The 12920-nt window shown below is 47.8% G+C and overlaps 1 protein-coding gene across 2 annotated transcripts in view; it reads left to right on the forward strand.

Moving 5' to 3' along the window:
- Positions 1-12920, forward strand: part of LOC119382338 (transmembrane protein KIAA1109 homolog) — a 961129-nt gene that overhangs the window by 137792 nt on the left and 810417 nt on the right. For both annotated transcript variants that reach the window (XM_049412180.1, XM_049412181.1), the window contains exons 9-10: positions 1066-1169; positions 2250-2571. In XM_049412180.1, coding sequence (XP_049268137.1) covers positions 1066-1169; positions 2250-2571 — 426 coding nt within the window. The remainder of the gene's footprint in view (positions 1-1065; positions 1170-2249; positions 2572-12920) is intronic.

Here is a 12920-nt window from a genome sequence, read left to right on the forward strand (position 1 = left end):
GGAAACGACATTACAGGGGGTGATAATAATAATTGCTGGAGTTTTACGTACTAAAACAAAGATATGAATATGAGGGATGCTGTAGTGGAGGGCTCCGGAAATTTCGGCCACCTGGGGTTCTTTAACGTGCACCTATATCTAAGTACACAGGCCTCTAGCATTTTCGCCTCCATCGAATATGCGGCCTGGAATTTCATCCCGCAACCTTCAGGTCAGCAGTCACGCACCATAACCACTAGGCCACCACGGTGAGCATGGGAGTGACAGCACGCCGAAGTGTATAGCTTGATCTGGTCATTGAAACTCGGCGGAAGGTCCTCCCTCTGGAATGGCTGTAGGAACAAGCAGAGTCCGGGTGAGGGCTGGCTGCCAAGCTGCCTGTCGATGAGCTGCAATCTGCAGTTGCAGCCTCGAGGAGGTTTCCCTCCCGAGCTCCGTCCTCGGTATGCATCTGGTTGAACGTGCAGGTGCCATCCGGCCGAAAAGCGACGAGCGTGGCACTCTATTTCAACCGGGACTGTTGCCCGATACCTTCGTATTTATGCTATGCTTCGGCACCACCACAGAGGTGGTCGATGGCGACCGGCCATTTTTGATCATCGGGCCAGGCACGGCGAGAGCCAAGGGAATTGATATTCTCAATCCACAAGATAGCGTTGTCCTGGAACTCCGGTACTTCCAAAAACGTGGTAGATGGTAAGGCCAGAGTCCGCAGTGCAACGACGCATAGTGGTCTAGTTGTTGCGCGGGTTGCAATAGGCACACAGAGAGCCAGGGCCAGCATTTGCGGACGATGCAGCAGAATCCACGGACATGGACGCGTGGACAGTGCCAGTTATGTGGATGCCACAGTCGTGGAAGCGGGGACAGCGTTTCTTGGGTGGCGGGTCTGCAACGAACAAGATGCGCAAGCTTCTCTTTTAAGGCTTCGTTTTTGACGACTGTGCCAAGTGTAGTGAACGAGACGGAGCAAAATAAGTGGAGCAGTTGTTGTTGCATGGAGAGTGCGATAATGAGCCAGCCCCGAGCGTGCTTGACCTGTTCTTGTTTGTTTTCATTGGTCAGGGTGATGCCGGGCAGGGAGGAGAAGAGTTCCGCCAGCACAGCAGCCCAGCACATCGTCAGTCAGCTGCTGTTAGCTTTGCCCGCTCTGCTTCAGCATGTGATGGGTATGTCTTTTTTATTTCCCATATGGTAATCTGCTCTGAGAAGTTGAACGTCAAATGCTGTGTCCATATTTTGAGATGCAGTGCTTTAAAAGGCACAGGGAAGCCTACAGACAACAAAGCCAAGCAAAACATCGGCATAGGGACATTACTTGTAGGGTTACTTGTCACAAAGCAACATATTGTGGCTCTTTCCATAGGATATTAATAAAGGCTGAGCTTGTAAGGGTACTGCACAACACAGCCATCATTAGGGGCAGTAAAAAGGACATCACAGGAAAGAATGCAGACTGCATGATTGCCAGGAAGCTTAGATCAGGGCAGGTTACAGTTGCCTCACCTTCACAAAGAACATTGATGCATGCTTACCCTGACATGTCCCTCGATACACGAGAATGGCACTTGCAAAGAAAACTGCATCTCACTTCGGCTGACATATTTAAACGATATAAAAAAGTACGGTGCATAAAACCCCATAGCATGCGACTCACATGCAGTTTTAAAACAGTCAACCCTAGGTTCTTGCTAAGGTGTATGCTAACACTTGAATCCCTGATTGTGACTATGATCAAAGAAGGCCGGCTCCCTGTCAGCCAGTGATATCGATGGTGTGCTAACTCACTTGTCACTGCTCTACCGTGTAAAGAATGCGTCGAAAATGTCCCATTCTGTGTTATCCCTGGCTTTTGCCACGATGTCAGTCTTGTCAAACGGTGGCTAGAAGAAAAAAATCTCAGCATATCCACGGAGTGAATGATGATGAGTGGGCGAAGCTGCGGAGGTTCATCGGTGAACCGTGAATCTTCCATGAATTTTGCCCAGTACATCATCACCGACGTGAGATCGGGCGCGTTTATACTAAAGGTTCGATGAGTTATGACGACTTGCAGCTCACTTTAATTTTACATGTACGCTGTGAATTTTCATTGTTTAGAAAACCATTGCTGTTGTGTCCTTATGGTGATTGTGTCATACAGTACATATACAAGTGCAGAACTAGCTTGAAAAAAAAAAAAGTTCCATGCAAAACATTCTGAAAGGTCATAAAAAGAGACAGACCAATTGCGGTGGCATGATTTGCAGGCCTGACGGCCGTTCTCGAGAGGTAGCAGATGACACAACCGATCGTAGGCGTAGCAATGGCTCGGCTGTGCGGCGTGCCGTGTCCACAGACTCCACCCACTCGTCGGAGGCATTCTTCTCGGCCGATGAAGATGGCATGGCGGCTGTGGGGCGCTTACAAGATGACGGGGATAAAGACCGGAGACGGCGCTCATTTTGTGTGCGAGGCTCGTCTTCGGCCAGCTCCAGTCTCGATCGGCGACGCCATGCCAAGGAGCAGGATGCTGATGCCGACTCCAACTCTGTGTCGAGCACATCTTTCCTGTCAGCTGTGTCCTCACAGGTAAGGACATTTCGCTGGCTCAAACAACTTGCGGGGAAGTTTTCGTAAATTCTGAAAAGAAAATTTCAGCCACCTTTGTGCCGTGAAAAGCATTTCATCAGGCATTACACTTTGCTCCTAAAGTTTCAGCATAATTTTCACAAAGGATTTCTTTGTGGCTTGTTAGTTGTTTTCTCGTTCTTCAGATTAGGCCATGTGATTCCTGCACGACGATGTGCTCATTCATGGGTGCGCTTGACTGCTTTGGTAGCCGTGCTGGTAGTGTCTAACCACGGCCGCTACTCTCGTAGTGCATCGTGCTGCACGCGTGACGGAGTAAGATATACAGGAGCGCCGACTCGCGACAAACCCTCACTTGCTTCTCGTAAGTTGTGCGAGCGTGGTTGTATAACTCAGTGGCTGTGACACTTGTATTCGGTGCCGTGAAGGCCTCCTCGTCTAGGAAGGTTATTTTCTTTTATTTATTAACTTCAGTCACTCCTCGTTTCCGCGGTAGATCACGTGAGTATTAGCAAAAGCCATGGATGGTGAAGGACGACGACACCAGCACAGGGTCTGCAAAACAGCTTCCCCACAAATGTAATGAAAAGGCTTCTGGGAAGCAAGGTCTATGACCGGGCTAGCTGGTATTCTATGGTGACGGGGACTAGCGCTGACTTTCAACTGAAATTTATTCACACGAACATGGAAAACGAGAACAAGGTAGCACACAGCATCACCACTCATTCATATTGCGCATGACGGCAGAAGTGGAAAGGGAACCGAGAGACACAAAGAGATAATATAGCAAAAACCCCAGGAAACCGCGAAAAGACACCAGGAAAAGCAACCGGAGCATCTCTAGGTTATGTGACCAGATGAACTAAGGTAATCTATTTCTTTGTCAGTAAGAACGATTAAAGGTCTGCTGATGCAATTGCCTTTAGCAATAGCTGCACTACAGTGATGATGTGCTTGCTATCCTGGCGATGCCTAGCTAAAATCTGTGTGTTATTGAATGCTGGAGCACACCCGTATTGTGAACAGGGAACTGAGAGACACAAAGAAATAATATAGCAAAAACCCCAGGAAACCGCGACAAGACACCAGGAAAAGCAACCGGAGCATCTCTAGGTTATGTGACCAGATGAACTAAGGTAATCTACAGTCGAACATGGATATATCGAACCCACATATATCGAATTTTTGGCTATATCGAACTCGTAAATTATCCCCTTGAAAATCCTTTGTAAAAGTATAGAAATTCACACGTCTATATCGAACGGTATTTTTGCCCGCCATCGGATATATCGAACGCCGCGCGAGCTGGAACGCGCTTCGACACTCACTGAGCCCTGCGACCTTCACGAAACCACGCCTCAGCCGACACCCGAAATGCTCGAAAAACGTGAGGGTGAGAGAGCTTGGACTGTACTCCTGCTGGGCGCGTTCTCCAACTTGTGGAACGGCTTTTTTTTTTCTTTTTTTTCTCTCTCTTTCTCCTACGCTTTCCACGTTACCGTCGGCTCGGAGAGCAGGAACGAAGGAACCGGTGGCCTCCTCCTTTCGCCTTTTCTTTCTTTTTTTTGTTGCTGTTTTGTGAGTTTTGATCAGCCAACCACAGCCCGCTCCTTTCGTATTTGCTCAGCCAACCACAGCTCGCGCCTTTCGTGCATCGCTGCTGCCGTCGCAGGTAGCCCGGGTTCCCGGGGTAGCCATCGCCGCCATTGCGACTGATCACGAGCTCTTTGTTAGCGGAGTTCATTTCCGTGAGTTGTCGCATACCACCACATTCCTCTTTTGCGTGCGTGCTCCCCTGCGAGCTGAAAAATATCGAGCTGAAGTTTCTGCTGTCCAACATGACAGCGAAATTGCAACCAGGGATGCAACAGCTGCGCCAATTGCACCATTTTGATACAATTTCGTTTTTCTGCGCCAAGCTGCGCCGAAACCGCGATATTTGTCGAAACTGCGCGACGCTGCGCCAAAACGCCCCAGGTAACCGCAAAATTTTTTCGGTTGCGGTAGGTTTAGCCTGGTTTTAGCGCGCAACGAAGACCGCATTGGCGACCTCATGTAGGAAGAGGCACCTTCATCCAATCCAATCCGATCCAGTGGTGCTTGACTCAAACATGACGTTAAACAGTTGTGGCGGGTTTGCTGGTGGGCCAATGGGTCTAAATGGAGTTTTTACTGCTGGCTGAAACGCTGCTCTACAAAGTCATTCAACATGAGCAAAGGTCAGCGGCCATTTAATGTGGAAGCACCGCGTAAAGAAAGTTGACTGGCAAACGGGCCGTTTGACAGGTGCTGCAAATCTTAGCAGGAATGTCTTTATAGTTAGCTGGAGTCCGGTTCAACGCTACCTTTGTTCAACTAGCAGTGCTCACGTACACGAATTCGCAGACTGTATATACAGCAAAGTCTTTTTAAATGTACTGACGAGTAAAGTTAGAGAAGTACTACACACGAAAACCTTGACCGCCTTAGCCGAACGAGTCCGTCAAGGTACTGGCTCCCTTCAACTCGCAGGAGGCCGACACCACAGTGTGCCGAAAAAGGCTTTTTGGGAAATCTGGACATTGGTCTACTAATCATTTTGACTTTGACGCGAGTGCGGTCACCGCTTTGTTGGCGCGAAGGTTTGATGGCAGGTACTAACGAGCAGGCCAGTGCGAGTTGTCGCCGGCAACCCTAACGCTAACGCGATCACTTCTTTATATCTGCTCCGTAGTGTGTGTGGCATAGTGCTTTTGCTACTACTGTCAATATATTGCACGCATTTTATACGCGACGGACCCAAACATGCCGTTGGCTGCTTCCTCTTGACCGGAGACACAGATTGCGTGTTGCTTGCAGAAACGAAAGCAGCTCACCATTGCTGCGTGTACCCAACGAAATCTTTGCCGTATCCCTAAACGCGGTCACGAGCGGAGCGGGTAGGAATACTCCTCGGGAAAAGCTGTCATACGGTAGAGCACGCGACCGACCCGGCAGTGACGGCGTCAGCTTTGTTGGTGACGCGACACATGAAACTAGCAAGGGTTCGGCTCCACTCGGCGACAGGCACTGTGTACAATGAAAGGATGCCGATTTTCGCTGTGCATAGCTCTCTCTCTCTCTCGCTATATTTATATATATATATATATATATATATATATATATATATATATATATATATATTAGAGCTGTGCGAATAGCAAAATTTTGAGTGCGAAGCGAATTCGAATAATAAAGATTGAGTGCGAATCGAATCGAATAATTTCGAATAATTTTCGAATATTTCTCAAACATTTTTCGAATACTTCGAAGCGAAATTGCAGAAAAAAATGTTACAGAGGATTCCTAAGCATATTGTTATGAGATAGCAACATGAAAGTGTTTCTTTTCGCTAGGTTTATGAAGCACTGGCGGAGTGGTATTTCATAGTTGTCTTATCGAGAATGAGGCAGTATAGAGGCCGAATTGTATTTATGTACATGATTTGGTGCAACCAAAGTGTTGCCGACAACACTTTACACGTGATAGGCAGAGATGCCATTTCCTCAGCCTCTCCTCCTCTTTCAACTTCTGTGGAAGCCCAACTGATGTGGCGGACAAGGGTGTGCTCCCTTCAAGTCCGGAGTTCCATATCTGCCTCGTAGACGTCGATATATAAGAACATCTGAAATTTGGGATGCTAAAAAGCTTCGGCATCCGATTTTTCGGACTTCCTGCCCAAATTTCAGGTCCAAAACAGCATTAAGAGCCCCCAACTCTGCCACATCTTTCATCTCCATATTGGAACCAGCGTTTTCTTGAGTTAATACATTTGCGACCGTAGCGGAGCTTGAAAGGCAGCTTTGCCGCAATACGCGGGTGTGAGGAGGTGAAGCATATTGAAAATCTAGGGACCACTTCCAATCAGACGTTGACTCTCTTTTGCCTAAGTTCGACCGTAACGGAGCTTGAAAGGCAGCTTTGCCGCAATACGGGGGTGTGATGAGGTGAAGCATATTGAAAATCTAGGGACCACTTCCAACCGGACTTTGTCTCTTGGCTAAGTTCGACCGTAACGGAGCTTGAAAGGCAGCTTTGCCGCAATACGAGAGTGTAATGAGGTGAAGCATATTGAAAATCTGAAGGGGTCACTTTCAACCGGACGTTGACTGCATTTGTCTTTGGGAAGTTCGAATAGTTCGAATAGTAAAATTTCAGTGCGAATCGAATCGAATAGCAAACACTATTCGAAAAATATTCGAAATTTCGAATATTCGCACACCCCTAATATATATTCAAGTTAAGATTCAAGTTAATAATAATGTTAACTGAAGATCTCTCTCTTTTTTATTTTTTTCTCTTTTTTTATTATAGTTTATTATTTTTTCGGACATCGCTTCAGGAGCACGCTGTCGGACATACAGCATGCTCACACGCATTCCAATCTTAAGGTATTCTCCATTTTCTTCATAAGCATTAACTGGAGCCACAAACCGGAGATCGTGACCACCTGTTTTTTAGTGAATGTGCCTTTGTAGACTCTTCCCGGAGTTTTACTAAGCTTTTTGAGTTGACTGCCTTTAAGCGCTTATCCCTTCTTGTGAAGCTTCATCCCCTCACAGGCTTCAGGAGCAAATGTGGAGGGGGGGAGCCGAAGACGTGAGGAGTGACAATGGGCTGGAGGAATGCACCCATGTTGTGTTGGGGCTTCAAAGCATTGGAACTCGACTAGTAACTACAGGAATGTACCTCACCTGGACGATCTTTGTATATAAGCGTAGTTTTTGTTTTCTTTCTTTTTTTTCTTTTTTTCTTTTTTCAGGAAACACGTGTGTTTCGTAGGCCAAAGTATGTGCACGTGGGGTGTTGACGACTTTTTTTTTTCCCTTTTTTTCTTCTTCTTTTTTTTTTTTCAAGAAACACGTGTTATTCTTATGTCAGTCAAAGTATGTGCACAAGCGTATTCGCGACTCTTTTTCGTCAGGTTTCTTACTTCTCTCTCTCCTCCCTTTTTTTTTCTGTATGTACTTTTTCTAAACCTTTTCTCTCTCTCTCGGCTCGGAGAACAATGATATAAAAGCGCATCGAAGCCTGGTAAATTTCATCCTGATGAAGATCGGTCTCCGATCGAAACGTCGACAAATAAACAGTTTTTTAGAAGCGTATACCTTTTTCCTATATATATATATATATATATTGTCGCGACGTCAAGAGAGAGGTCGTAACGCCAAGATCGAGAGAACAGCAGGTCGGTCTTTTTAATACCGCGCGCAAGCGAGTTCCTCTTCTTTCTTCATTCTGGCTCCTGTAAAACGCGTATGAGCCTTTTCGCTGTCGTCTTCGTCTTTCTCATAGCACGCACGTGGCAATATATATAAAAGATAAGCGGGGAGGGCGCACTTACGACGATTGCGAATTTTTCCTGGTTTGTCTTAGACGTTGCATGGCATAACACACTGGACTTAGACTTTTGAACGCTCCCCCAGTCAAAGCGACGCTGCTTTCCACAAACGCTGCGGACAAAACCGCGGCAGATGCGATCGTAGATACAGTTGAAACCCGCAATAACGAAATTGGCGAGGAAAGCCCAAAATTTCGCTCTTGCGGGAATTTCGTTGGCGCAAGAATGCGGCAGAAAAGACATGGAATTTACAAAAAAGACATTTTATTTCCAAAAGTCAGTAAGTTTGCTTTGGCGGGCATTACCGTGCAGCATTTTCATGCCTCTCGATCGGGAATCTCGTTTGCCATCGCACAAAGTTCGCCCCATGCACTGGTCAGTGACGGCGGCACTGCGCTGTCACCAGTACCGTCATCAAGTGCGCCTACAGGCGAACCTTCTTCCGGCTCCGCTGGATCAGCGCGGATAATCGCAGAATCGTGGACAGCGAGCTCCACGCAATGCCAAATTCTTCGGCGATGTCCATTTTTTCCCTGCCCTTTTCCACCTCACTGATGATTGCAGCCTTATCTTCCAGCGTGATGAACTTCCGCTCTTTCGTTGGCGGCGGCATCATCGCAGGCAGCGAAATCGGACGAAGCAATGGCAACACACAGTTCACGTTGCACCAAGCGACCAAGCAAACGCTCCACAAATGGCTCCACACACGCGACCATGTGCGCGCAAAGCCGACAAAGCCAAGCACAGAGCCAAGCCAACGAACGAAACTCCATGAGGAATGTGGATTTGGCTACGTAGTCCGCGATAACGAGCACGTGTTTCGGCAAGCCATCATCATCATCATTGTCGCCAGCTTTATGTTTTTTTTTTGTAAACAATGATGGCGGCTGCTTCTCAAGTGCGCTGTAGCGATAGTTTTGCACAATTTAAGTGTAGCATGAATGCATTTCAGCAGTTTTCGAATGTAGGTAATGCTGCGAGAATATATTATTTGCGCACTCGTGTTTCAAAAATTTCGTTAATGAGGGACTGCGGTATGAATATCTTTCGTAGTCGCGAGTTACGAAATGCATTGACTCCTATGGGCGTTCGCCGGTGCTCCGAAAATATTTCGTTGCGGTGAGAATTTCGTTCCCTCAGGATTTCGTTATCGCGGGTTTCGACTGTAGCAACAAAAGACGTAGTTTTGAAGGCACGTGCGCGGCCCGCGCACGCGAATTGAAAACGGAACTACCGTTTGCAGCAACCGCTGCGCATGAAACCACGGTCGCTATCAACGCGATCATCGATAGCGACTACAAGCTCCGAAGGTACGCGGCTACCGCAGCGATAGATTAAAGGCAATATAGTCATAAAAAAAGGCACGAAGCCTTTCGGGGTTCGTGTCGATCTTCGCGTGTCACTATGGTGGAGCGGACGTTCGCACTTAGTTTTCAGTTGGCCTCAAGCCAAGCTTTGACGCACGCTTTCGCGGCAGCCAGCTGCGCCGTCCCTTATTGGTCCGTTCACGTGTGTTCCATAAAGGCATACGTGAGTTCTTTTGACAGAAATAAATGTTTTGTGCGTATATCGTTGTTTGGAAACAGATTTAGCTGGTTTTTTGATGATACGAAATTTCGGGCGATATGAAATAAATGTTTTGTGCGTATATCGTTGTTTGGAAACAGATTTAGCTGGTTTTTTGATGATACGAAATTTCGGGCGATACGAATATTGTCGCTCCCCCTTCAGATTCGTATCTCCGAGATTCTACTGTAGTTGAGAAACCCTACCTGCGTTGTTTCTTTGGCCACTCTAAGCCATTATAGGACCCACGCCCGTAGCCAGGAATATTTTTTGGGGGGGCGGGGGGGGCAAGTGCTGGAGATCTTCACTATTTGAGAAAAACACTGATTTCCATTATTTTTGGTAAAACATTCCCTCCATCAAAATTTCAGGGGGGGGGGTCTAGGCGCCCCCCTCCCCTGGCTACGGGCCCGATAAGACCGCAACGTCAATGTTTACACTTACAGGGCTGCTCGGTGATCCAGTGGTGTTATGCAAGCACCCATTATTGGACAGAACTTTTAATTTCAAAAGAGTTCCTCCTTAGTTGACTGTTTTGCTTCACACAGTCCCTTTTTCTACTTTGCATTGAGCTTTTAGCTGCTCCAAAAGCAGTTTTTCCTGCTCCAGAACACGTTTTTGGCTGCTCCAAAAGCCCCTTTTCCGGCTCCAAAATGCACTTTTTGCTGCTCCAAAAACCTGCTCCAAAACAGCTTCAGTCAATCACATCACTGCTTTATGGTGAAGAACAGACGATTGACGACAGCGATGCCCGACTCAAAGCAAAATGCGTTTCCCAAGTCGCGATTACACAGTTAGGATGTATACCTCGAGGTAAGTCTCATTGTGTCATGTTAAAGATGCGTAATAGTCCATGTGCACTCCGAAATGAAGCCGTACACGCTATCGACGTTCTGCGGTGTGGACTACGAATCATATGATTGTTGTTTTTATATGGCATACTTACAGTAGCAGCTGTGTACTTTCGTCAACAAACGTTTGCGGCGTGCGAAAAAAAAATTATACGGCCATGGCACTGTTTCCTGAAAAGGTTAAAGTAATGTCCTCCGTGCCGCTGAAGAATCGTCCGCCGATTAAGACGCGAGGCAGCTAGCTGAGATTTAACCACTGTGAAGCAAGATTAACTGCTCGCCTCGTTTTTTTGGCTCTCGCATCATGCTCGCACTCTCTTTTTATGAAGATATCGACTTGACAGGCGTATAAAACCTGCTGCACGAACGCGGCTAGAGAATCGCACAAAGTCAGAAGGTGGTTACTTCAAGGTTGCAATTGCAAAAAGCATGTATTAAGTGCCAGTTATATTTAGCGGCCTAAATATCACCCTAATGAAGTGACAAAAACAAAGCAAACCTGCAGAACGATGTCAAAGCTTGCTGAAAATGCACAGACGTCCATTCCGGCATGATAAAGCAGCCTTCCCGACGCGTGAATTGCAGGCGCCGAACTTCTGACAATGTGCTGAGTTCAGTTGAATTCATCCAACTGTGCAACGCTTGGTATAACATGAGTATGAACGTTCAACAATGACGGGTAGGTCTCGCGAACACGGGGACTCAAAATACAATGTTGTTTCGCCTACAACCGTAACTGGACTTTCACAATGCCAGAAGACAGCGAGTAATCATTACTGTAGTCGCTGCGTGCATGCGCCGAGTTACGTACTCATTCATGTAGTTGAAATGAATGAAGACAGCCAAATGAAGACAGCCAAATATGAAGGCGAGACAGCGCTATCAGCTATCCACGCTTGCTGCTTTTATATCTCGTGCGACATGCCCGAGAACCGATACAGTTCCACACGTGAATCGCGTGCCTTGGTGTTGTCTGCACTGTTGTGGCAGGCCGTGACACAGCAATACTTCGGACCTCGCTTGCACTTCCGCGGGGTCGCTTCTGCCAACGTGGAAATGCAGCTTCGAACTGCAAACCTGTCGGTTCAGCGTGCCAAGCTGTCGGCACGGTGCCCCAGTTCCCTGCACCGACTGAGAACGGGCGCACGTGCGCGTGTTCCCGCTGCCGACAAACAGGCTGAGCCGGCCACGCGTGCACCCAGTTGCACCATAGCTTCTCTCCAGAGCTGCAGCGCGGCGCTGTCGTTGTGCCGCAAACTTGAGTTTGGGTTCCCTATAGGTACAGACAAAGTCCTTTTCAATGGCGATAAAACCCCATGGAAACAGATGGCCAAACTCTAACAGTACTGCAAGATGTTAAAATGAAAGGCATACTCAAGGCAGGGGTGAGACAGCTGCGCATATGGCACATTTTTTATATGATTCTCTTTTTCTGTGTCAAGGTGCTCCAGAATCATAATAATGGCAAAAAATTGAGCCTGATTGCTCCAAAACAGCAAGAATTTTGGGGCCCGTGTCAGCTTCAGTGGGGAAAAGAGGCTTACCGTATTTATTCCAATCTAGGCTGCCCTCGATTGCAGGCCGACCCCCGAAATTCGCAAGGCCAGAAAGAAAAAAAAAAACTTACCTCAAATGCAGGCCGAATTCAGGCCATCGCTTCTGAATCACAGTTGGTGCAGGTGTTTCGTGAGCACGTGTTTAAGGCACGACTACACTGCACGATCGCTTCCAGAAAACTGACCAACTCTGCGCTCGCGCCTCTACCACCTCCGCGTCATGCGACAGGAGGAGAGAGGGTGTCAAAGTGCATTGCATTCGCCGGCGCCGTAATCACGTGACCCAATCCACCTTTGCCAGCGTGAAATCTCACCGGCTCAACGACTCTCACCGCATGAATGTGGGACTGCGAGATTTCGGAACAATGGACAGTATGAAGCAGACGACGCGGTTGGCCTGAGTAGCCATGGGGACCACCACTCTGCGGCTGAGCCTGGGCGACGTCGTCACCGTGCAGCTATTGTAGGATGTCGCGAAAATGAGCCTCGGACGCGCATGCAGAGCCGTCTGCATACGGTAGCCTGAGATTGGCGCATGGTGAGCCGCCATGCTGCTAGCGTGACCGGCCCTTTAGGTAGGTGGCGGCTGCGGTCAACTCATGGTACTCGAATCTAAGCCGACCCCCCCGCTTTCGCACATCGTTTTTCGAAAAAAACATTGGCTTAGATTCGAATAAATATGGTAGTTATCATGATTTTCCAAGCAGCGCCAGGGATACCAAGAAAATGAGATGTTTGCCGACACATAGACGTGGCCAAGCGTGTTTCTGTGCACCTTTCTAACAGAGGCTCCCATAATCTCCTCTGGACTGTTGTAAATATGCATGGCCCCCCAAAAATGCGCAGCCATGCCACAAGCGTGCTGCTTCTACTCGCTACGCTGTGTGATCTGGCACTGCTATCGAGTGGCATGAATAGCAGGACTGACTCTCAGGTTCTTTGTTGTGCGTAGCGTGTTCCTCCCATTACTGCAGTTTTTGTGTGGATGCTGCTGCGTGTGGCGCGGGAGTGTTACGC

This window comes from Rhipicephalus sanguineus, chromosome 2 (genome assembly GCF_013339695.2).
Source record: "Rhipicephalus sanguineus isolate Rsan-2018 chromosome 2, BIME_Rsan_1.4, whole genome shotgun sequence".
NCBI classification, from domain to species: Eukaryota; Metazoa; Arthropoda; class Arachnida; order Ixodida; family Ixodidae; genus Rhipicephalus; species Rhipicephalus sanguineus.